Source organism: Mobula birostris, chromosome 10 (genome assembly GCF_030028105.1).
Source record: "Mobula birostris isolate sMobBir1 chromosome 10, sMobBir1.hap1, whole genome shotgun sequence".
NCBI lineage: Eukaryota > Metazoa > Chordata > Chondrichthyes > Myliobatiformes > Myliobatidae > Mobula > Mobula birostris.
The window spans coordinates 4,015,438-4,040,256 of NC_092379.1; the positions used below are offsets into that span (position 1 = coordinate 4,015,438).

At 46.2% G+C, this 24,819-nt stretch overlaps 1 protein-coding gene across 1 annotated transcript; it reads left to right on the forward strand.

Annotated features, from left to right (window-relative positions):
• Window positions 1-240: 240 nt before the first annotated feature.
• polr2i (RNA polymerase II subunit I) lies at window positions 241-24,729 on the forward strand. The gene is made up of 6 exons (XM_072269827.1): window positions 241-349; window positions 537-591; window positions 3,750-3,823; window positions 12,055-12,129; window positions 16,740-16,791; window positions 24,465-24,729. The coding sequence occupies exons 1-6, from the start codon at window positions 276-278 to the stop codon at window positions 24,525-24,527; spliced, it is 393 nt and encodes a 130-aa protein (XP_072125928.1). The 5' UTR covers window positions 241-275; the 3' UTR covers window positions 24,528-24,729.
• Window positions 24,730-24,819: the final 90 nt, after the last annotated feature.

The following is a 24,819-nucleotide window of genomic DNA, read 5'->3' on the forward strand; positions in this document are numbered from 1 at the left end:
AACGTTTCATAAAATGTTGGTATATTTCGACTTTATCTGAAATAAAATTAATCTCAATGCAGCATCTGGGAATATATAGGTACTTTGATGACAGCATTGCTGTGAAATTTCGAGGTTCCTTGTGTGACTGGGCTTTGACTCTTGCCAGCCGTGAGTCACAGGTCGGTTTTGCAGCGGGTCCCGGGCGGGGTTCGCGTCGCGTTCGCCTGCTCCGCCCGGCACCCGTAGCCGGCGGGAGGGGGGCGCCGAGAGCGGGCAGTGCTGCGCATGCGCCCATGGCGGCAGCCATGGATTTCGAAGCGGGCCACGGCGGCCCCGGGTTCGTGGGGATCCGGTTCTGTCAGGAATGGTGAGTGTGGCCGGGGCTGGTCGGAAAGGCGTGGGGACGTGGGGTGAGGAGTGGGTGTGTGCGGAATGCTGGGGTTGTGTGTGCAGGAGAGAGCGGGGCGGAAGGATGGGGTGGACGGGTCCTGTGACCCTTGGGGCATTTTCTGATCAATAATTAACGATGACCCTTTTTTGTTCTCTTGTTTCAGCAATAACATGTTGTACCCGAAAGAGGACAAAGAGAACAGAATCCTGCTTTATGCGGTGAGTTCGAGCATGAATGACGAATGGGGTTAAGGATGTCTCTCTGTCATACTGACATCATAATCATAGTCATAGTCAGACTTTATTGATCCCGGGGGAAATTGGTTTTCGTTACAGTTGCACCATAAATAATTAAATAGTAATAGAACCATAAATAGTTAAATAGTAATATGTAAATTATGAAATAAGTCCAGGACCAGCCTATCGGCTCAGGGTGTCTGACCCTCCAAGGGAGGAGTTGTAAAGTTTGATGGCCACAGGCAGGAATGACTTCCTATGATGCTCTGTGTTGCATCTCGGTGGAATGAGTCTCTGGCTGAATGTACTCCTGTGCCCACCCAGTACATTATGTAGTAGATGGGAGACATTGACCAAGATGGCATGTAACTTGGACAGCATCCTCTTTTCAGACACCACCGTCAGAGAGTCCAGTTCCATCCCCACAACATCACTGGCCTTACGAATGAGTTTGTTGATTCTGTTGGTGTCTGCTACCCTCAGCCTGCTGCCCCAGCACACAACAGCAAACATGATCGCACTGGCCACCACAGACTCGTAGAACATCCTCAGCATCGTCCGGCAGATGTTAAAGGACCTCAGTCTCCTCAGGAAATAGAGACGGCTCTGACCCTTCTTGTAGACAGCCTCAGTGTTCTTTGACCAGTCCAGTTTATTGTCAATTCGTATCCCCAGGTATTTGTAATCCTCCACCATGTCCACACTGACCTCCTGGATGGAAACAGGGGTCACCGGTACCTTAGCTCTCCTTAGGTCCACCACCAGCTCCTTAGTCTTTTTCACATTAAGTTGCAGATAAATCATGGGACCAAGTTGAAGTTTATTGTCATCTGACTGTGGATATATAAAACCACACGGAACAGTGTTTCTCCTCGTGAAACACGCTGCGGTGTGACAGTAAACAGCTCACTATCCTTGTGACGAGGCCTCGGTGGTGGCAGGGTACTCTCACAACCCGAGGGAAGAAGCTGTTACCCAGTCTGACAGTCCTAGTCCTGATGCTCTTGAACCTCCTTCCCAGTGGTAGTGGGTCAAAGAGATTGTGGGATGCTTTGGCTCTTTGTATAAAATGTCACAACTAGGTGGGGTTGGTGGTGTTGCTGAAACCCCGGTAATCCTCTTGGCAGCATCTTACTTCAGACTTGGTTGCCAAGTTCTCGGCTGGATTTAAGTTAGCGTTCTCGCCTTCCACGCAGTCATTGCACACTACATATCAACAGAATATGTTTCTGCAAAGTGTGCCTGTGTCATGAATCGAAGTGCCCGGGCCAGCTGTGTGATGGGCACTTTTCTGTAAAATGTTCAAGTGATCCCTGCCCCACGTCACCGCAATTTTAGCTGGAAATTCACCCTTACGCAATTAGTAATCCGCTCCTCAAAAATTTCAGAAACGGTGCAAAGTTTGTCCTCTCAGAACTTATGTAAACTCTACTGCCCCAACGAGCCCCCCATCAGAATCAGGTTTAATATCAAATTTGTTAACTTAATGCAATACAAAATAGTAGAAAAGCTGAATTATATTTTATATATTAAATAAGTAGTGCAAAAATAGATATTAAAAAAGTAGTGAGGCAGTGTTCATGGGTTCAATGTCCATTCAGAAATCGGATGGCAGAGAGGAAGAAGCTGTTCCTGAATCACTGAGTGTGCGTCTTCAGGCTTCTGTACCTCCTCCCTGAGAACAAGGCAAATCCTGGGTGATGGGGGTCCTTAATGATGGACACCACCTTTTTGAGTCATCGCTTCCTGAAGATGTCCTGGATACTACAGAGCCTAGTGCCCAGGATGGAGCTGATTAAATGCTTAACTCTTTGCAGCTTATTTTGAAACTGTGCAGTAGCCCCTTCCCCACCCCCACCGAATACCAGACAGTGATGCAGCCAGTTAGAATGTTCTCCATGGTACATCTGTAGAAATTTGCAAGTGTTTAGGTGACGTACAATATCTGCTCAAACTCCTAATGAAATATAGCTGCCATCATGCCTCTTTGAAGCTGTATCGATATGTTAGGACCAGGTTAGATCCTCAGAGATGTTGACACCCAGTAAATTGAAATTGCTCACACTCTTCACTTCTGACCCCCCCCCCCATGAGGACTGGTGTGGGTTTCCTCGTCTTACCCTTTTGAAGTTTGCAATCAGTTCTTCGGTCTTACAGATGCTGAGCACAAAGTTGTTGCTGTGACACCACTCAGCTAACTGGTGTATCTCGCTCCTGTACATCCTCTCATCGCTGTCTGAGACTCTGCCAATATCGTCAGCAAATTTATCACCGTGATCAACTAGCCTGCACATCCCTGGATTGACCCACAAGGGGAGAATGTGCGATCTCCTTACAGACACGGTGGGAATTGAGCCTGGCTTGCTGGCTGTGTGACAACACTGTATGACCAACTACACTGCCATGCTGCTTGAAAGGGGCTCCCCCATCAGTGTGCAAATGGAGACGCCTGCTGAAGAGGTTTGATGCAAGTGAACCTCCCAATCCATCCGTGCTTTGCAACTCCAAAAAAAGCTCAGGATTTCATGTTGTGCAAATGAGTTATAAACACAGAGAAAACCTGCAGATGCTGGAAATCCGAGCAACACCCACTAAATGCTGGAGGAGCTCAGCAGGGCAGCATCAATGGAAATGAGTATACGGTTTATGTTTCAGGCCAAGGCCCCTCCTCAGGACTGGAAAAAAGAATGAGGTCAGAGTAAGAAGGTGGGGGATGGTAGGAGGAAGTACAAGGTGGCAGGTGAAACCGGCAGAGGAGGCAGGGTGAAGCAAAGAGCTGGGAACTCAATTGGTGAAAGCGATACAGGTCTACAGAAGGGGCAATCTGATAGGAGAGGTTAGAAGACCATTGAAGAAAGAGAAGGGGGAGGAGCACCAGAAGGAGGTTATGGTAGGTAAGGAGATATGATGAAAGAAGGAAACAGGAATGGAGAATGGTGAGGGGGAGGGGGCAATTACTGGATGCTCGTGCCATCAGGTTGGAGGCTACCCAGACAGAATATGAGGTGTTACTCCTCCATCCTGAGAGTGGCTTCATCGTGGTGGTAGAGGAGCCCGTGGACCGACATGTCGGAATGGGAATGGGTAGGGGAACTGAAATGGGCGGACGAGATGTCAAATGATTTGTATCTTACCTACAGTGTCGAAACTGTGACTACCAACAGGAGGCTGATAACAGCTGTATCTACGTCAATAAGATCACGCACGAAGTTGAGTAAGTAAAGCTCGAGCTCGTCTGTTGTGTGTTGGTTTAAGCTGTGCATCATTGTGATTTAAGTTCAAAGTCAATTTTATTGTCAAAATGCATACACGTAGCTGCTGAGATTCATTTCCCCGCAGGCATAATCTGTAGAATAGTAACTGCAAACAGGATCAATGAAAGATCAACCAGAGTGCAAAGACAACAAATTCTGCAAATGCAAAAATAAATAGCAATAAATAAGAGAACATGAGATAAAGAGTCCTTAAAGTGAGATCATTGGTTGTAGGAACATCTCAATGGATGGGCAAGTGAGTTTACACAAGACCCTGATGGCTGAGGGGTAGTAACTAGTCTTGAACCTGGTGGTGTGGGTCCTGAGGCTCTTGTACCTTCTACCTGATGACAGCAGTGAGAAAACAGCATGACGTGGATGGTGGTGATCTCTGATGGATTCTGCTTTCCTACGAGTGTTTCATGTGGATGTGCTCAGTGGTGTTAAAGGGCTTTACCAGTGATGCACTGGGCCAAATCTGCTACCTTTTGTAAGATTCTCCGTTCAAAGGTATTGGTTTTCCAATTCCAGGCTGTGATGCAGCCAGTCAATACACTCTCCACTACACATCCACAGAAGTTTGTCAAGGTTTTAGGTGTCGTGCCGAATCTCCACAGTTTCCTCAGGAGGTAGAGATGCTGCCGTGCTTTCTTCGCAATTGCATTTACATGCTGGGCCCAGGACAGGTTCACTGAGGTAGTAACACCCAGGAATTTAAAGTTGCTGACCCTCCCCACCTCTGATCCTCTGATGAGTACTGGCTCACGGACCTTTGGCCTCCCTCTCCTGAATTCTATAGTCAGCATCTTGGTCTTGCTGACATTGAGTGCTTATGGTTTCTTGGAAGGACAATAGACTGCAAATTCTGGAATCTGGAGCAACATACAATCTACTGAAGGAACTCAGTAGGTCAGGCAGCATGCGTGGGGGGAGGTGGACGGTTGGCATTTCAGATTGAAACCCTTCATTGGGTCTGAATGATGGAGGGGAGGTAGCAGGCACAAAGCAGTGGAAGGAAGGGTTCGGAGCCAGGGCTGGCAAGCAGTAGGTCGGATCCAGCTGAGGAAGGGTGGGTGGTAGGCAGATCGGGGAAGGGAGTTTTGGAACAGCGAGGTAGGCTGGCTGAAGGTGATGATGGGATCACATAGGCGAGGAAATTGGAGCATGGAATGAAGGGAGAGTGGTTGAAGGTGGGGGGGCAGATGGGAACAGTGGGGAAGATACATAATTTACAATAAGTGTATGAAAAATCCATTAAATAAGTTGCACAAAGAGAGGAGAAAATACCAAGGAACTATTCATGGGTTTATTGTCCGTTCAGAAATGGGATGGCAGAGGGGAAGAAGCTGTTCCTGAGTCGTTGAGTGTGTGTCTTCAGGCTCCTGTACCCCCTGTGTGGTTGCAATGAGATGACAGCATGTACTGAGTGACCCGGGGGGGGTCCTTCAGGATGGTTGCCGCCTTTTTGAGGCATCGCTCCTTAGAGATGCCGGGGAGGTTGGTGCCCGTGCCCGTGCCCGTGATGGTCTGACTTTCTGCAGCTTATTTCGATCCTGTGCAGTGACCCTCTTCCCCCCATACCAGACGGTGATGCAACCAGTTAGAATGCTCTCCACAGTTTATCTGTAGAAATTTGCAAGTGTCTTCGCTGACTCACCAAGTCTCCTTACACTCCGAATGAAATTTAACTGCTGTTGTGCCTTCTTTATAACTACATCAGTGTGTTGGGCCTAGGATAGATTTTTAGGGATGTTGACAACTGTTCACCCTTTCCACTGCTGATCCCTCTATGATAGGGATTTTAATGCCATGGACCTCTACTGTTAATTGAGAGGTCTGTGGTCCCCAGATTGGGAACCCCTGCTCACTGAGGGCTGGTTCGTGTCCCCTTGACTTGCCCTTCCTGAACTCCACAATCAGTTCCTTGCTCGAAGAGTTGGAGAGCAGCGGAGCTCACGGAATGGGAGCAGTGGGAGAGAGTCTCCCTGAACTCCTGTCAAAAGAAAGATGTAAATTTCGTCAGGGTAGGCGTCCCTCAAAGAGACTGTACAGTGTCCTTCTGAATTGTACTGCGTTTCCGAACCTCTGATGCTGGAGGTTGTCGGGTTAAAGCCTGATTTATACTTCTGTGTGAACTGGACACCATAACCTTCGCCAGTGACTTACGCGCGTTGTGAGCATTCATACTTGTGTGTTGGTGTGTCTGCGCCGCTCTGCAATTCGGGCATGTCACGCGTGCGCACACACCTGCCTGTGCAAGGCTTCATGGTCATGGTAGTCTTTCTCGGGGTAAACAAGACGCGAGCTTCTTTTTTCGTAAAAACAAAATGTGTCCTCCATAATTTCAGAGGTCTGTAAAGCTTTATGGAAAGCATTGCAGCCAGAGTTCCTTCCCTGCCCTTCAGTCGTCCATTGGGAAGCTATTGCAGTGTAGGAGGAAATGCGGACCAATCACAGTTCTTACGATCTGCGTTGCCGCGAGACGCGGTTACATTTTGGGAGAGATGCACGTCGCGGCAACGCAAGCTCTCGCGTAGGCTTCCGCGTTGGCTTTGCGTAGGGTTTGCGGTGACGCGTTGACGCAGAGGTATAAACCAGGCTTTAGTCTGATTACTGGCTCATGTGCAAGGTCAGGACAGAAGTTGTGCATTTATCAGTCTGCAGCTCAACGTGATGAATGGCTGGTTTCTGATTCACCAGACAACGGTACGTGTCCAAATATCCGGAGGTTTTCTGCTTCCTCCATCAGCTGAAAAGGAGTGGTCAAGTGTGTGCTTGTTGCTGTCACCTAATAATTAGTGCATTTCCAGCATTCCATTAATTAGGAGTAATATCCTCATATTAAAAATTACTTGGCCACACCAGCAGAGGCTGTTGGCTTACTTGCACTGCATCATTTTTTCATTGCTCTATTTATTCTGTAATCAGAATCAGGTTTAATATCACTGGCATATATTGTGAATTTTGTTGTTATGTGACAAGAGTACATTGTAGTAAAATCTGTGAATTACAGTAATAAGTATATATAAAATAATTAAATAAGTAGTGCAAAAATAGAAATAACAAAAGTAATGAGGTAGTATCATGGGTTCAATGTCCATTCAGAAATCGGAAGGCAGAGGGGAAGAAGCTGTTCCTGAATCGTTGAGTGTGTGCCTTCAGGCTCCTGTACCTCCTCCCTGATGGTAGCAATGAGAAGAGGGCATGTCCTGGGTGACAGGGTTCTTTAATGATGGACGCTGCCCTTTTGAGGCGTCCTTCCTTGAAGACGTCCTGGATATTACAGGGGCCAGTGCCCATGATGGAGCTGACTGAGTTTACAACTTCCTGCAGCTTATTTTGAACCTGTGCAGTAACCCCCCCCCGGTGGTGCAGCCTGTTAGAATGCTCTCCTCAGTACATCTGTAGAAATTTACAGTAATTTTATGTTTTGGCACTTTACTGCTGTCACAAAGCAGATTATCACAGACTGATAATAAGCCTGATTCTGACACATCCTTACATTGAGCAACAACTTGTGTTTTGTCTGGGTAGCCTGCAACCCTGATGGTATGAATATTGATTTTTCCTTCTGGTTTAAAAAAACGTTTTTCACTTCCCTTCCCCTCCTTCTATTCCCCACTCTGGCCTCTTACCTCTTCTTACCCACCTACCACCTCCACTTGGTTCCCCTCCTCCTTCCCTTTCTCCTATGGCCCACTCTCCTCTCCTGTCAGATTCCTTCCTCACCAGCCCTCGACCTTTCCCACCCAACTCGCTTCACCTATCACCTTCCAGCTATTCAGCTTCCCCTCCTCCCACCTTGTTATTCTGGTGTCTTCCCTATTCTTTTCCTGGCCTGATGTAGGATCTCGGCCTGAAACATCGACTTTCCATAGATGCTGCCTGACCTGCTGAGTACCTCCAGCATTTTGACTTTTCTTTCTGACAAACCCCTTTAAATGCAGCTTGAGGACAGAAAGGTGCTGAGTTTTGTCACAAGGGGGCACCGGAGAGCTAAGTTAACATACAGGATTTCAGGTTTATTTAGTGTCATGTTTATTCAGGGTAGAGCACGGCCCTTTGAGTCGCACTGCCCAGCAACCCCCGACAAACCCAATTTATCCCACCACTGCCTGTAAGGAGTTTGTATGTTCTCCCAATGACTGCCTGCATTTCCTCCGGGGCTCCAAAGGCATGCTGGTTGATAGGTTAATTGGTCATTGTAAATTGTCCTGTGGTTGGGCTAGGATTAAGTTGGGGGATTGCTGAGTGGTGTGACTCGAAGTGCCGGGAGGGCCGGCTCCAGGCTGTATCTCTAAATAAATAAATCCTAAACTAGTTACCGGACAATTTACAGTGACTCATTAACCTACAGTGGCATGCAAAAGTTTGGGCACCCCGGTCAAAATTTCTGTTACTGTGAATAGCTAAGCGAGTAAAAGATGAACTGATTTCCAAAAGGCATAAAGTTAAAGGTGACACATTTCTTTAATATTTTAAGCAAGAAAACTTTTTTTTATTTCCATCTTTTACATTTTCAAAATAGCAAAAAAGGAAAAGGGCCCGAAGCAAAAGTTTGGGCACCCTGCATGGTCAGTACTTAGTAACACCCCCTTTGGCAAGTATCACAGCTTGTAAACACTCTGCTCTTTTGAGGTCTATCCACCGATTCTCGATGATGTTTAGGTCGGGGGACTGTGAGGGCCATGGCAAAACCTTCAGCTTGCGCCTCTTGAGGTAGTCCATTGTGGATTTTGAGGTGTGTTTAGGATCATTAGCCTGTTGCAGAAGCCATCTTTGGCTTTTTTATAGGTGGTGTGATGTTTGCTTCCTGAGATTGCTGGTATTTAATTGAATTCATTCTTCCCTCTACCAGTAAATGTTCCCCGTGCCACTGGCTGCAACGCAAGCCCAAAGCGTGATCGATTCACCCCCGTGCTTAACAGTTGGAGAGGGGCTCTTTTCATGAAATTCTGCACCTTCTTTTCTCCAAACGTACCTTTGCTCATTGCGGCCAAAAAGTTCTACTTTAACTTCATCAGTCCACAGAACTTGTTTCCAAAATGCATCAGGCTTGTTTAGGTCTTCCTTTGAACCTTTTGAATAGAACTTTTTGGCCCAAACATGAACTGAAAGACTCTTAGCTGGCTACAGAAAGCGTTTACAAGCTGTGATACTTACTAAAGGGGGTGTTACTAAGTACTGACCATGCAGGGTGCCCAAACTTTTGCTTCGGGCCCTTTTCCTTTTTTGTTATTTTGAAATTGTAAAAGATGGAAATAAAAAAAAAATTATTGTTTAAAATATTAAAGAAATGTGTCATCTTTAACCTTATGCCTTTTGGAAATCAGTTCATCTTTTACTCGCTCAGCTATTCACAGTATCAGAAATTTTGACCGGGTTGCCCAAACTTTTGCATGCCACTGTACTAACTGGTACGTTTTGGACTGAAGGTAGAAACCCACCCGTTTTCGGGAGACTGTACAGAATTGAACTCTCAGCTATCTGCTACGCTACTGTGGCTGGCCATATGCACCAGGGAGGAATGAAATTCCTTGTGCAATGTGCACAGTAAACAGTTGGCAAGGTACTAATAATTACAGCGATGAGCACGAAATGGGATGGTGCAGAGATTCAGTGCAGCCTGAGTGCAAATACAATGGTAGATATGGACATAAAGCTCTTAGTACATAGCTCGTTCATTGCGAGACATGTCGTATGACGTGGGTGATCATGGTCTCTCCATGATCATGATTGTTCTGCAAATTTTTCTACAGAAGTGGTTTGCCATTGCCACCTTCTGGGCAGTGTCTTTATAAGATGGGTAACCCCAGTTATTATCAATCCTCTTCAGAGTTTGTCTGCCTGGCGTCAGTGGTCACATGACCAGGACTTGTGATCTGCACCGGCTGCTCATATATATTGCAGTTGTTTTAGACCCATTTCTGAGGATGCTGGGATTGAACTCTGAACTCGCTGATACCGTGGCAGCACCACCTGACCCCATGGGCTCACATGACCCTGATCGGGGGGGGGGGGGCGCTAAGCAGGTGTTACACCTTGCCCGAGGGTGACCTGCAGGCTAGCGGAGGGAAGGAGCTCTTTACACCTCCTTTGGTAGATACGTATCTCCACCTCGCCACATTGACCTTCCTAAATCAAAGTAATGAGTCCAGGAGTTGAGATTTTATGCTGAAGTTGTTTAAAATATTAGTGTGGTGAAATTTGGAGTGTTGTGTGCAGTTCTGATTATTGATTATGTATCAATAAGATTGGAAGAGTGCAGAGAAAATTTACAGAACTTGAGTTGTGGGGAGAGGTTGAGCAGGTTAGGACTTTATCCCCTGGAATGTAGGAGAATGAGGGGAGATTTGATAAGGGTTTGCAAAATTGTGAGGGGTAAAGGTAGAGTAATTACAAGCAGGATTTTTCCACTCCGGTTGGGTGAGACTAAAACTAGAAGACATGGGTTAAGGGTGAAAAGTGAAATATTTCAGGGGAACTCAGAGGATGGTGAGAGTGTGGAACGAGTTGCCAGCCGAAAAAGTGGTGGATGAGGATTCAATTTCATCGTTTAAGAGAAGTCTGCATCGGTACATGGATGGGAGGGGTTCGGAGGGTTATGGTCCCAGTGCACATTCATAGGACTAAGCAGAGTAGCAGTTCAGCACAGACTAGATGGGCCAAAGGGCCTGTTTCTCTGCTGTAGCGCTCAACAACGGGAAGAAATGCTAACAGAGAGAAGCAGAATGAATGTGGAGAACGTGGCAACACCACGGCAAACGGCATGAAACAGAAGTGGTTACTTCAGATGATCAGTAGCAGTGGGGAAAGAATGGTTCAGTAGATGCTGTTTTTAATGTTAATTATTGATTTTGTGATCAGCCATGCCGAATGTCTGTTGCCAGTACTCGTTTCAGATTCAGATTTATTTATCATGCGTCCATAAAAACATTGAGTGAAGTGTGGTGTTTGCGTTAACAACCAACAGAACCTGGGATGTGATGGGATCAAGTCCACAAGCGTTGCCACACGTTCTGGCGCCAAAATAATGTACCCAGGATGCTCAGCAGAACACCACAAGCAACAACAACAGCAGCAAAACAAACCCCTTTCCCACCCTCCCACGAACACAGACAGGCTTCAGTCCCCAGAATAGGCTGCCTCCAAGCTTTAGCCCTGGACTCACAGTTATCGTGTCTCCCACCTCCATTCCCTGCCCTGGACCCACAGTCATCAGGCTCCCGAGCTCACAGACTCGCAATTATCGGGCCTTGGGCCTCAGACCTCCAGTCCATGGCCCAGACTCGCGGTCATTGGGCCTCTGATCTTCAGTCCCTAGCCCGGACCCCCTCTGGGCCACACTCAGTCATTGGGCTCCTGACCTCCAGTCCCTGCCCCGGGCACACAGACTCGCAGTCATCGGGCCACCAACCTCCAGTCCCCGCCTCAGACTCACAGATTCACCGTCCCCGACTCCTGACCCCCACTCCCTGCCCCGGACTCTCAGACTCACAAGGCCACCTGGGGATTTTCACCTGGCAGCTTTCTACCTCTGGACTTGCTGACTTTGTCAGTCTTCACATCAACAAGTATTAATTCTTTTGTTTCATCCAAGCCCCTTGCCCTGCGTATAATCATAGTCATAGTCATACTTTATTGATCCCGGGGGAAATTGGTTTTCATTACAGTTGCACCATAAATAATAAATAGTAATAGAACCATAAATAGTTAAATAGTAATATGTAAATTATGCCAGTAAATTATGTAATGTCCAGGACCAGCCTATTGGCTCAGGGTGTCAGACCCTCCAAGGGAGGAGTTGTGAAGTTTGATGGCCACAGGCAGGAATGACTTCCTATGACGCTCTGTGTTGCATCTCGGTGGAATGAGTCTCTGGCTGAATGTACTCCTGTGCCCACCCAGTACATTATGTAGTGTATGGGAGACATTGACCAAGATGGCATGCAACTTAGACAGCATCCTCTTTTCAGACACCACCGTGAGAGAGTCCAGTTCCATCCCCACAACATCACTGACCTTACGAATGTGTTTGTTGATTCTGTTGGTGTCTGCTGCCCTCAGCCTGCACACAACAGCAAACATGATAGCACTGGCCACCACAGACTCGTAGAACATCCTCAGCATCGTCCAGCAGATGCTAAAGGACCTCAGTGTTCATGAATGTCTCCTTTTTTTCTTCAAACAGTGAACTGACACAAATAATAGCAGACGTGGCGCAGGATCCGACGCTGCCCAGAACAGAAGACCATCCTTGTCCAAAGTAAGTAGAACTTCACCACAACTTCTAGCCTTGCTGTCCTGTCTTGTCTTTGTCTACAGTGGGAGTGCATTTCACTCTATCTTTTGATGTCCATGTGACAAATATAGCTAATCTTTAAGTAATCCTTCCATTTCCTGCACTTTCATGTACCTATCGAAGCACCTCTGTTGAATTTGCCTCCACGATGACCCCAGGCAGCTTATTCCAGGCACTCATCACTCTCAGTAAGAGCAAAAAAAATATGCCCTGGACATCTCCTCTCAACTTGTGCCTCTCACCTTAAATGTATGATCTCTGATTTTCTTTGGAATGTGTGTCTAAATAACAAATGTTATGACATGTGCTGGTGATATTAAACCTGATTCTGAATAAGTAGTGCAAAAAATGAGGTTAAAAAAAACGAGGTAGTATTCATGGGTTCATTGTCCATTCAGAAATCTGATGGTGAAGGGGAAGAAGCTGTTTTTAAAACGTTGAGTATCTATCTTAAGGCTCCCCTACCACCTCCTTGATGGTAGCAATAAGAAGAGAGCACGTCCTGGATGATGGGGGGTCCTTAATGACGGGTGTGCCGTTTTGAAGAATCACCTTTTGAAGGTGTTTTCAGTGCTGGGGAGGCTGGTGCCCATGATGGATCTGGCTGAGTTTGTGACTTTCTGCAGCTTTTTCCGATCCTGTGCAGTGGCCCCCTCCATTCCAGATGGTGATGCAACCAGTTAGAATATATCTGTAGAAATTGTGAGTGTCTTTGAGGACATACCAGTTCTCTTCAAACTCCTTTGTAATTGCATCAATATGTTGGGCCCAAGATGGACCTTAGAGATGTTGACCCCCCCCCCACCCCCTCCAGAAACTATTCAAGCTTTCCACTGCTGATCCCTCGAAGGGAACTGGTATGTGTTCCCTCAACTTCCCCTTCCTGAAGTTCACAATCAATTCCTTGGTCTTATTGAAGTTGAGTGCAAGGTTGTTGTGACATCACTCAACTGGCTGATCTGTCTTGCTTCTGTTTGCCTCCTTGTCACCACCTGAAATCCTGCCAACAATTGTGTCATCAGCAAATGGATAGATGGCATTTGAGCTGTGTCTTGCCACGCAGCCATGGTTGTAGAGGGAGTAGAGCAGTAAGCTATGGAGCATCCTTGAAGTGCATTGGTGTTGATGAAGAAGAGTTGTCATTTCCTATCTGGACTGACTCTGGTCTCCCAATGAAGAAGTCAAGGATCCAATTGCAGACGGAGGTACAGAGGCCCAGGTTTTGGAGTTTGTCGATTAGGACTGAGGGTATGTTTGTGTTGAACAGTGAGCTGTAATCTGTGAACAGCGGCCTGATGTAGGTACTGCTGTTGTCCAGGTGATCCAAGGCCGAGTGTAGAGCCAGTGAGATTACGTCTACTGTAGACCTGTTGTAGCAATAGGCAAATTATGGCAGGTTCGGCAGGAGTTGCTATAATTTGCCTGTACTTACTTAGGCAGGAGTTGATTCTAGCCATGACCAACATCTCATAGCACTTCATCACAGTAGATGTGAGTGTCACTGAGTGATGGTATTGAGGCAGCTTACCCTGCTCTTGGGCATTGGTATGATGGGTCACCTTTTGGGAACCTCTGACTGCATCAGTAAGAGATTGACGATGTCCTTGACCAGCCGGTTGGCGCAGGGCTTCGGTGCTCTACCCAGATACACCATCAGGGCCTGACACCTTGCAAGGCTTCACCCTCTTGAAAGATGTTCTGACACTGGCCTCTGAGACAGATCATAGGGTCACCGGATGCCTCAGGGATCTGCACCGGTGTGGTTTTGTTCTCCCTTTTAAAGTGTGCCTAATAGGCGCTGAGCTCATCTGAGGGTGAAGCATCACTGCCATTCATGATGTTAGGTTTTGCCTTGTTGGTAATAGTTTACAAACCCTCCCGCAGCTGACATGCATCTGATCCTGTCTCTAACTTCAATCGCAATTCTTTTTCCCGTAGCTCGTACCTGGACTTGAATGCCATTGATAAGACCATAAGATATGGGAGCAGAATTAGGCCATTTGGCCCATCAAGTCTTCTCCGCCATTTCATCATGGCCGATCCAATTTTCCGCTCAACCCCAATCTGCTGCCTTCATGCCTTGACCAGTCAAGAATCTATCAACCTCTGCCTTAAATATACATAAGGGCTTGGCCAGCACAGCTACCTGTGGCAAAGAATTCCACAGATTCACCACTCTCTGACTTAAGAAATTCCTTCTCATCTCCATTCCAAAAGGACACCCCTCTATTCTGAGTCTGTACCCTCTGGTCTTAGACTTTCCCACCAGAGGAAACATCCTCTCCACATCCACTCTATCCAGGCCTTTCACCATTTGATAGGTTTCAATGAGGACATCTCTCATTCTTCTGAATTCTAGTGAATACAGGCCCGGAGCCATCAGACGCTCTTCATATGACGAGCCATTCAATTCTGGAATCATTTTCGTGAACCTCTTCTGAACCCTCTCCAGTTTCAGCACATCCTTTCTAAGATAAGGGACCCAAAATTGCTCATGATACTCCAAGTGAGGCCTCAACAGTGCTTTATAAAGTTTCAACATTGCAGCCTTGCTTTTATATTCTAGTCCTCTTAAAATGAATGCTAATGTTGCATTTGCCTTCCTCACCACAAACTCAACCTGTAAATTAATCTTTAGGGCATTCTGCACAAGGACTCCCAGGTCCCTTTGTGCCTCAGGTTTTTGTGTTTTCTCTCCATTTAGAAAACAGTCAACACTTTTATTTCTTCTACCAAAGTAAGTGACCACATACTTCCCATCTGCTGCTTCTTTGCCCATTCTCCTAATCTGTCTCAGTCCTCTGTAGCCTCTCTATTTCCTCAAATCTACCTGCCCCTCCACCTATCGTCTGCAAACTCTGCAACAAAGGCTTCAATTCCGTCAGCTAACATGAAAAGTAACGGTCCCAGTACAGACCCTTGTTAACACCACTAGTCACTGGCAGCCAACCAGAAAAGACTCCCTTCATTCCCACTCTCATTCTCCTGCCAGTCAGCCACTGCTTGATCTGTGCTAGAATCTTTCCTGTGATACCGTGGGCTCGTAACTTGTTAAGCAGCCTTCTGTGTGGCACCTTGTCAAAGGCCTTCTGAAAATCCAAGTACACAACATCAACTGATTCTCCTTTGTCTATCCTGAATGTTATTTCTTCAAAGAATTCCAACAGATTTGTCAGGCAAGATTTTCTTTTGAGATCTAGCTCTCAATGGAGGGCTAGATCTCCTAGTTGGATGAATCTCCTAGTTCATCCAACCTCCAACCTGATGGTATGAAGATTGACTTCTCAAACTTCCGCTAATGCCCCACCTCCCCCTCGTACCCCATCCGTTATGTATTTATATACACACATTCTTTCTCCTACTCTCCTTTTTCTCCCTCTGTCCCTCTCACTATACCCCTTGCCCATCCTCTGGGTTCCCCCCCCTTCCTTCTCCCTGGGCCTCCTGTCCCGTGATCCTCTCATATCCCTTTTGCCTATCACCTGTCCAGCTCTTGGCTCCATCCCTCCCCCTCCTGTCTTCTCCTATCATTTTGGATCTCCTCTCCCCCTCCCACTTTCAAATCTCTTACTAGCTCTTCCTTCAGTTAGTCCTGACGAAGGGTCTCGGCCCGAAACGTCGACTGTACCTCTTCCTAGAGATGCTGCCTGGCCTGCTGCATTTACCAGCAACTTTGATGTGTGTTGCTAGTTCATCCACTGCTTTTTGTGGTATGTCTGGTGTGTTCTCGAAGGTATGCACTCAGGTCTTGATGAAGCCCATGACAACTGTGACGTAGTCATTTGGATTCGAAGATGAATCCTTGAATATTGTTCAGTCCACTGACCCAAAGCAGTCCTTTAAGCACTCCTCTGCCTCCTTTGACCATACACCTCAACACTGGTGCTGTGGTCTTTAGTCTCTGCCTATTTGCTGAGAGTAGAAATACAACCAGGGGATCAGACTTCCCAAAGTGTGGCTGTGAGATGGCTGGTAAGCGCCTTTGATGTTTCTATAACAGCGGTCAAGTCTGTTGGCGCCTCTGGTTCCACAGGTGATAGCTGGTGGTAGTTGTTCAGAGACTTCTTCAAATCTCTTGCAATGATAAGGAAGGCATCAGAGTAATTTGTTTCGTGACTGCTGGTCACGGTGCTCAGCTCCTCCAGTACCTGCCTGATGATGGCCTCAGAAGGAATGCACACCACCACCAGAGTCTTGGCAGCAAACACCCTCGGCAAATAAAATGAATGACACTTGATTGCTCGATGAGCAGTACTGGGCCAGAACCGCCATGACTGTGCACCAAGGCGAGTTAAACATAAAGCACACTCCACCTCCTCTGCTTTAAAAGATTCAGGTGTCCTGTCTTTGCAATGACTGGTGAAAACCTTGGGCTGCAGCGCTGCATCCAAAATGGCCACATTTCTGTGAACCAAATACACAGCAGTTGCTGATATCTCTCTAGATGTTCCCATACCTCTGTGAAGCTCCATAGTTTACATTCTTTGCATCCTTTATTCCACAATGAATACTGTTAATCTTTCTGTCACGTGCAATCATTAAATTCTGAAACTGTGTTTTGCTCATTTTTGCAGGTGCGGACATAAGGAAGCGGTATTTTTCCAATCACACAGCGCAAGGGCTGAGGTATGACAAGTCCCAACGCAGCTTAATCATGCAGCTGTCGTGGTATCTAGTCAAACCATATACATATCATTCTTAATACAACTAATAACTTAACAATTATTTATTTCCACCATTTTCGTTGGGAATAAGTCTGAATTTTATCCTTTTGTGAATAGAAGTCAATATTTTAGTTTCTGATTTTCTTTCATTGGTGAAGCTCCTGCTTGCCGGTTGTGGGAGTGCAAGTATTCAGATTATTGCATTCAGAGTCAGAAGTGCTTTATTGCCAATATAAGGAATTTCTTTAGCCAGAGAGTGGTGAATCTGTGGAACTCGTTGCCACAGGTGGCTGTGGAGGCCGTTGGGTATATTTAAGGCAAAGGTTGAAAGATTCCTGATGGGTCAAGGCATGAAGGGAGATGGGGAGAAGGCAGGAGAATGAGGTTGAGAGGAATAATAAATCAGGCATGATGGAATGGCGGAGCAGACTCACTGGGCCAAATGCCAAATTCTGCTCCAGTGTCTTATAGTCTTCCTCCAAGAGGACCACACGGAGGCTTGCGTGCCTCAATGGCCCTATGTTGGCTGGAATCGGGGCTTTATGCTTTGGGTCTTGGCAGGGTCACCCATGCCAAACAGGTCAAAGGGTAGAGGGCAGACTAAGAATGATCCACCGGTCCTCCGAGTTCAAGGGTTCAACTCTGGGCCGACAGCCCTGGCTGGTTAAATGAAACTGTTACGGAAACAGCAATGAAGAATCCTTCTCCATTTGAGTGGCCAAGGACAGGCAATGATGGAGGACCTTTACTGCTGCCCTGAACATCAGCAGTGTGACGGGCAGCAAGTAAGTCTTACGGACTTGCGTCATCCCTTCCACGTTGCCCTCCATTTTTCTTTCATCCATGTGCCTGCCCAAGAGTCTCTTGAATGTCCCTAGTGTATCTGCCTCTACCGCCACCCCTGACAGTGTGCTCCACACACCCACCCCTCCGTTTAAAGAACACTAACTCTAAGCACAAGTAAGACTGCAGATGCTGGGAATCCAGAGCAACGCACCGCAAGATGCAGGAGGAACTCAGCAGGTCAGGCAGCATCAATGGAGAGGAATAGGTAGCCGACAGAATTCTGTCAGCACCTCCATACTTCCTTCCAATCTATTAGCCGTTCCCACACTGGGTAAAAGGTGCTATCTCTCCACTCTATGCCTCATCACCCTAATATTTCTAACAGCATTTTGTATAGAGAGGAAGACATAATACTGACTACCTATGTACATAGAGCTTGCTTGAAAGCTCAGCCCTCCTCTGGCACTCTCACACCAGTGAAACAGAGTCGGATCTGATGATCTCTCAATCCGCAGGTTCTTTCAGCAGTCCAAGAATGAGTTGAAGACATGTTGCTTTGCAATCATTCATTGGAAGTTTAAATAAAGCAGCAAGGTTAGGGTTACTAAAGAAAAGAACTGAGAGCAAAGACAAGATGGTGATTTTTGCAGAAAAAGATACTGTTATACTGAGATCAGGTAAATTCCCAAGATAAACAAGGGCCAGTTAGAAGACAAAAATGTTATACCTGTGTAACACTTAGTCAATGAAAAATGAAAGATGATAAACTGTTATGTGACTGTCATAACATTTTCCCACCAATAGGTGGAATGTAATTGTGAAAAATAAAAAGTTAGAGAAGTACGAATTATATGTTAGTGAAACTACAAATTTAGTCTTGCTACAAACTCATTAATTCAACTAATACTTTTTTTAAAAAACATAAAGAACAACCAATCCCAACAGTGGTCTTGTGCTGCGTGGCTTGGGGTCAAGTGTATTCTGGTGAGGACTGAAGCAAATAGCACTGATGCTTATCACTAAGATGTGGGGTCCAGGCTGTTTGCTAGTTTGCAGAGTTACAATCAGCTTTGTTATCAGTAAAATAGGTCATGAAATTCATTGCTTTGTGGCAGCAATACAGTGCAAGACATAAATAATTATAAGTTACATTATTGTATAAATACAGTGGATTATGGTTAATTGGGTCATATCGGGTCCAGTATATTTTGGTCCAATTAAGCTGGTGCCTTAATTAGCCAAAGTTTCATGGAAATAGTTAAAAAGGTATAACAAAGGCAAACTGCTGTTTAACTGAGTAACAGATTATGTATTTAGATACAGACCAAATTAGAGCACCACCAATAATACTGGTGGTTGCCGTCACATCTGACAATGACAGGAAACCTGTGCGGGAGGTTTTTAAAGTGGAAAAGCCGCTGCCCTGGGCCAGTTCCACTCTCTCGACCTCAGGAGTCTGGATCCAGTGCTACAAACTGGGGTCTTCCTCGGATGTGGTGGATGACCATGAAGTCTTCTGTGACTCATCATGCTCTTCGCTCTCCATAGAGCGTTGCAAAAGTGCCTTCCTCACTGTAGATCACACACCCTTCTTCTTTAAAAGAAGAAATAGCGAGGCTTCTGGAAAGAAATGACTCCATGGGGTAGCCGCAGCATGGATTCAGCAAAGGCAGGTCCTGTTTGACAAACTTACTGGAGTTCTTTGAGGATATAATGAGCCCAGTGGATAGAGGGGAACAGATGGACGTTATTTACTTGGATTTCCAGGAGGTGTTCGATAAGGTGCCACATAAAAGACTTATCCATAAGATAAGGATGCACAAAGTTGGGGGGTGATGTTTTAATGTGTATAGAGGATTGGTTAACATAGAACATAGAATAGTACAGCACAGTACAGGCCCTTCGGCCCACATTGTTACGCTGACTCTCAAACCCTGCCTCCCATATAACACCCCCACCTTAAATTCCTCCATATACCTGTCTAATAGTCTCTTAAATTTCACTAGTGTATCTGCCGCCACCACTGACTCAGACAGTGTATTCCATGCACCAACCACTCTCTGAGTAAAAAACCTTCCTCTAATATCCCCCTTGAACTTCCCACCCCTTACCTTAAAGCCATGTCCTCTTGTATTGAGCAGTGGTGCCCTGGGGAAGAGGCGCTGTCTATCCACTCTATCTATTCCTCTTATTATCTTGTACACCTCTATCATGTCTCCACTCATCCTCCTCCTCTCCAAAGAGTAAAGCCCTAGCTCCCTTAATCTCTGATCATAATGCATACTCTCTAAACCAGGCAGCATCCTGGTAAGTCTCCTCTGTACCCTTTCCAGTGCTTCCACATCCTTCCTATAGTGAGGCGGCCAGAAGTGTGGCCTAACCAGAGTTTTATGGAGCTGCATCATTACCTCGCAACTCTTAAACTCTTATCCCTGGACTTATGAAAGCTAACACCCCATAAGCTTTCTTAACTACCCCATCTACCTGTGAGGCAACTTTCAGGGATCTGTGGACATGTACCCCCAGATCCCTCTGCTCCTCCATACTACCAAGTATCCTTCCATTTACTTTGTACTCTGCCTTGGAGTTTGTCCTTCCAAAGTGTACCACCTCACACTTCTCTGGGTTGAACTCCATCTACCACTTCTGCAACCTATCAATGTCTCTCTGCAATCTTCGACAATCCTCGACACTATCTACAACACCACCAACTTTTGCGTCGTCAGCAAACTTGCCAACCCACTCTCCTACCCCCACATCCAGGTCGTTAATAAAAATCATGAAAAGTAGGGGTCCCAGAACCGATCCTTGTGGGACACCGCTAGTCACAACGCTCGGAATGTACTCTCTCCACCACGACCCTCTGCCTTCTGCAGGCAAGCCAATTCTGAATCCACCTGACCAAACTTCCCTGGATCCCATGCCTTCTGACTTTCTGAATAAGCCTACCGTGTGGAACCTTGTCAAATGCCTTACTAAAATCCATATAGATCACATCCACTGCACTACCCTCATCTATATCCCTGGTCACCTCCTCAAAGAACTCTATCAGGCTTGTCAGACATGATCTGCCCTTCACAAAGCCATACTGACTGTCCCTGATCAGACCACAATTCTGTAAATGCCCATAGATCCTATCTCTAAGAATCTTTTCCAAAAGCTTTCCCACCACAGACGTAAGGCTCACTGGTCTATAATTACCCAGATTATCCCTACTACCTTATTTGAACAAGGGGACAACATTCGTCTCCCTCCAATCCTCCAGTACTATTCCCGTAGACAACGAGGACATAAAGATTCCAGCCAGAGGCTCAGCAATCTCTTCCCTCGCCTTGTGGAGCAGCCTGGGGAATATTTCATCAGGCCCCGGGGACTTATCCGTCCTAATGTATTTTAACAACTCCAACACCTCCTCTCCCGTAATATCAACATGCTCCAGAACATCAACCTCACTAATAGAAAGCAGCGATTTGGGATACATGGGTGTTTCTCTGGTTGGCAATCAGTGGTGAGCAGTGTGCCGCAGGGGTCGGTGCTGGGCCCACAACTGTTCATGATATACATTAACAATCTGGAAGAGGGGACCCTGTGTAGTGCATCTAAGTTTGCTAATGATGCTAAATTGAGTGGAAAAGCAAATTGTGCAGACGATATGGAGAGTCTGCAGAGCAATGAAGATAATTTAAGTAAGTGGGCAAGGGTCTGGCAGATGGAGTACAATGTTGGTAAATGTGAGATCATCCACTTTGGAAGGAAAAATGGAAGATCAGATTATTATTTAAATGGTAAAACATTGCAGCATGCTGCTGTGCAGAGGGACTTGGGAGTGCTTATGCATGAATCACAAAAGGTTGGTTTGCAGGTGTAGTAGGCTATCAAGAAGGCAAATTGGATGTTAGCCTTCACTGCTAGAGGGATTGAATTTAAGAGCAGGGAGGTTATGCTACAACTGTACAGGGTACTGGTGAGGCCGCACCTGGAGTACTGTGTGCAGTTCTGGTCTCCTCATTTGAGGAAAGATATACTGACTTTGGAGGAAGTGCAGAGGAGGTTCACCAGGTTGATTCCAGAGATGAGGGGGTTAGGCTATGAGGAGAGATTGAGTGTCCTTGGACTGTACTCACTGGAATGAAGAATGAGAGGAGATCTTGTGGAAACATAAAAAATTATGAAAGGGATAGGTAAGATACTGGTAGGTGAGACTAGAACTAGGGGACGTAGCCTCAAGATTCGGGGGAGTAGATTTAGGACGGAGTTGACCAGGAGACATAGGAGCAGAATTAGGCCATCTGTCCCATTGAGTCTGCTCCGCCATTCAATAAGAACATGGCTGATCCTTTTTTCCCTCCTTCTCAACCCCAGTTCCCGGCTTCTCCCTGTAACCTTTGATGCCATGTTCAATCAAGAACCTATCAATCTCTGAGGAAGAACTGCTTTTCCCAAAGAGTAGCAAATCTGTGGAATTCTTTGCCCAATGGAACAGTGGAGACTACCTCAATAAATACATTTAGGACGAGCTTGGATAGATTTTTACATAGTAGGGAATTAAGGTTTATGGGGAAAAGGGAGGTTGGTGGAGATGAGTCCATGGCCAGATCAGCCATGATCTTATTAAATGGTGGAGCAGGCTCGATGGGCCAGATGGCCGACTCCTGCTCCTATTTCTTATGTTCTTATGTGCAGCCAGTCTGCTGGAGCTAAGTTCACATTGCTAGGACAGGCATGTCCCTATCTCACCGGGGTATGAGGCCACCAGCTACCCTCATCTGGTTTAGCCCACCTGTCGAAGCGGTGTACCGGGGTGTGGTCACTGTCACACGCAACAGCTACTGCAGTCACAGGTGAGAGCTGAGTGTCCGGTGGGGACCGAAGGTAACATTCAAGATGATTGTTTTTGCTTTCAAGTCCTTCGTAGTTCCTGACTTGATGAAGTAGTGAAATTGTTCCAGTTTCACTCCCAGCTCTTTCTGACATCTCCAAGCCTGAATGCTTGAAACTGAAGAGCAAAACAGTTCTGAATTGTCTAACCGCTTATTTCTCACCAGCTATCAGTGACAAAAATCACTGCTTTTTGAACACAAGCACATACTACTGACGCTGTTTAAAAACTACTTGCTTTAAGCATGTGTAGTGTTTAACAGACACACGACTGAAATCTAGTTAGAAGCTGTTCAGTAACAGTCTCCTGTCCCAGTTAGGCAGCATAGTGTCCCAAATAAACGTAAGGAATCCCGGCTATCTTATTGATTTGTTTTTGTTCTCTGAGAGTTGGCCCAAATCAGCTGCTGCCTCAATTAACTGGAATCCACTGTATTGCAAAAGAGGAATAGTGTGGTAGTGTTCATGGACCATTCCAAAATCTGAGGGCAGAGGGGAAGAAGCTGTTCCAAAAACACTGAGTGTGGATCCTCAGACTCCAATGGTAGTAAGGAGAAGAGGGCATACACGAGGAAATCTGCAGACGCTGGAAATTCAAGCCACACACATCAAAGTTGCTGGTGAACACCAGCTGCCTGGCCTGCTGCGTTCATTTATTTATACACACACACTCTTTTTCTGTCTCTCCTTTTTCCTCCCTCTGTCCTTCTCACTATACCCATTGCCCATCCTCTGGGTTTTCCCCCCTCCCCCTCTTCCTTCTCCCTGGGCCTCCTGTCCCATGATCCTTTCATATCCCTTTTGCCAATCACCTGTCCAGCTCTTGGCTCCATCCCTCCCCCTCCTGTCTTCTCCTATCATTTTGGATCTCCCCCTCCCCCTCTCAAATCTCTTACTAGCTCTTCCTTCAGTTAGTCCTGACGAAGGGTCTCGGCCCGAAATGTCGACTGTACCTCTTCCTAGAGATGCTGCCTGGCCTGCTGCGATCACCAGCAACTTAGAAGAGGACATACCCTAGATGGAGAGAGTCCTTCGTGATGGTTCAAAATAAATTTATTATCAAAGTTCCTGTATCTTACCATATGCAACCCTGAGATTCATTTTCCTGTGGGCATCCTCAATAAATCCAGTAGAACCAATGAAAGACCAATGTGCAAAAGACAGCAAGCTGCAAATACAAAAAGAAAAAAAGAGGATAATGGTAAGAAATAATAAGCAATAAATATCAGGAACGTGAGATGAAGAGTCCTTGAAAGACTACACATGAATCAGAATATAACCATATAACAATTACAGCACGGAAACAGGCCATCTCGGCCCTGCTAATATGATGCACCTTACAATGTGGTTATAATCATATTACAAAATAATCAGAAGCGTTTACATTAAATGCGGTATACAAACAACATACACATTTTTTTTTAAGGCATCCGTTAGTCTTGCGAGACCATGGATCTGCGCCTGGAAAGTCTTCACTCTCCAGGGCGCAGGCCTGGGCAAGGTTGTATGGAAGACCAGCAGTTGCCCATGTTGCAAGTCTCCCCTCTCCACGCCACCGATGTTGTCCAAGGGAGGGGCATTAGGACCCATACAGCTTGGCACCAGTGTCGTCATATTTACACATCCCATTACTAAAGTGATGGAATATTCTGCCGGATATGGTGGAAAAGGCACTGTAAAGCCAACCCAAGTGCATCAGCTCAGTTTGGGGCCCGTTATGTGAAAATATACCAAGGAAGACGTCGACAAGCGTACACTTAGCACTACGGCAACGAGAAGGCAATGTTTGTGTGTGTGAGGAGTGCGTTCATTGAGTACTCTCTGTCAAATGCTACGCTCATGGGTCCCTGTTACGGTATGTAATACATGTCCCAATGATGTGCAAGTAAGTTCAGTGGTACCTGTGACTGGTTGGTGACAAGGATTGAGAGTTTGCTGCATGTCTCCAATACACCCTTTCCCTCCCTGCAGGACGCCATGAGACTGTACTACGTGTGCACAGCCGTACACTGCGGCCATCGCTGGACTGAGTAAGAACACGGTGGTGCCCTCTTATCGCGTTGTTGTACCTGTACCGGCTGTGGTATCCACCCAACTTGTCAGCGGCTCACGTCAGAGACTGTGTACAAGTTATGACTGAATTAAATGCTGTGATAAAGTATTTACCTTCTTGAAAGCATTTTTTTCTAGTTTTCTAATCTTGTAAATCTTGCAATAAAATTTTTTTTTAAAGTTGGAGTGGTGTACTTTAATGGGTCTTTGTGTGATTTGTTTCACTGCTGATCAGGTCCATTAGGATCTGGTCTGCATCCTCCCTGTTTTACTT

Coding starts and splice junctions, on each gene's coding strand:
- polr2i (XM_072269827.1), top strand. CDS start 276: ATGGCGGCAGCCATGGATTTCGAAGCGGGCCACGGCGGCCCCGGGTTC. Junction 592..3,749: donor ACAGAATCCTGCTTTATGCG/GTGAGTTCGAGC, acceptor TCTTACCTACAG/TGTCGAAACTGTGACTACCA. Junction 3,824..12,054: donor AAGATCACGCACGAAGTTGA/GTAAGTAAAGCT, acceptor TTCTTCAAACAG/TGAACTGACACAAATAATAG.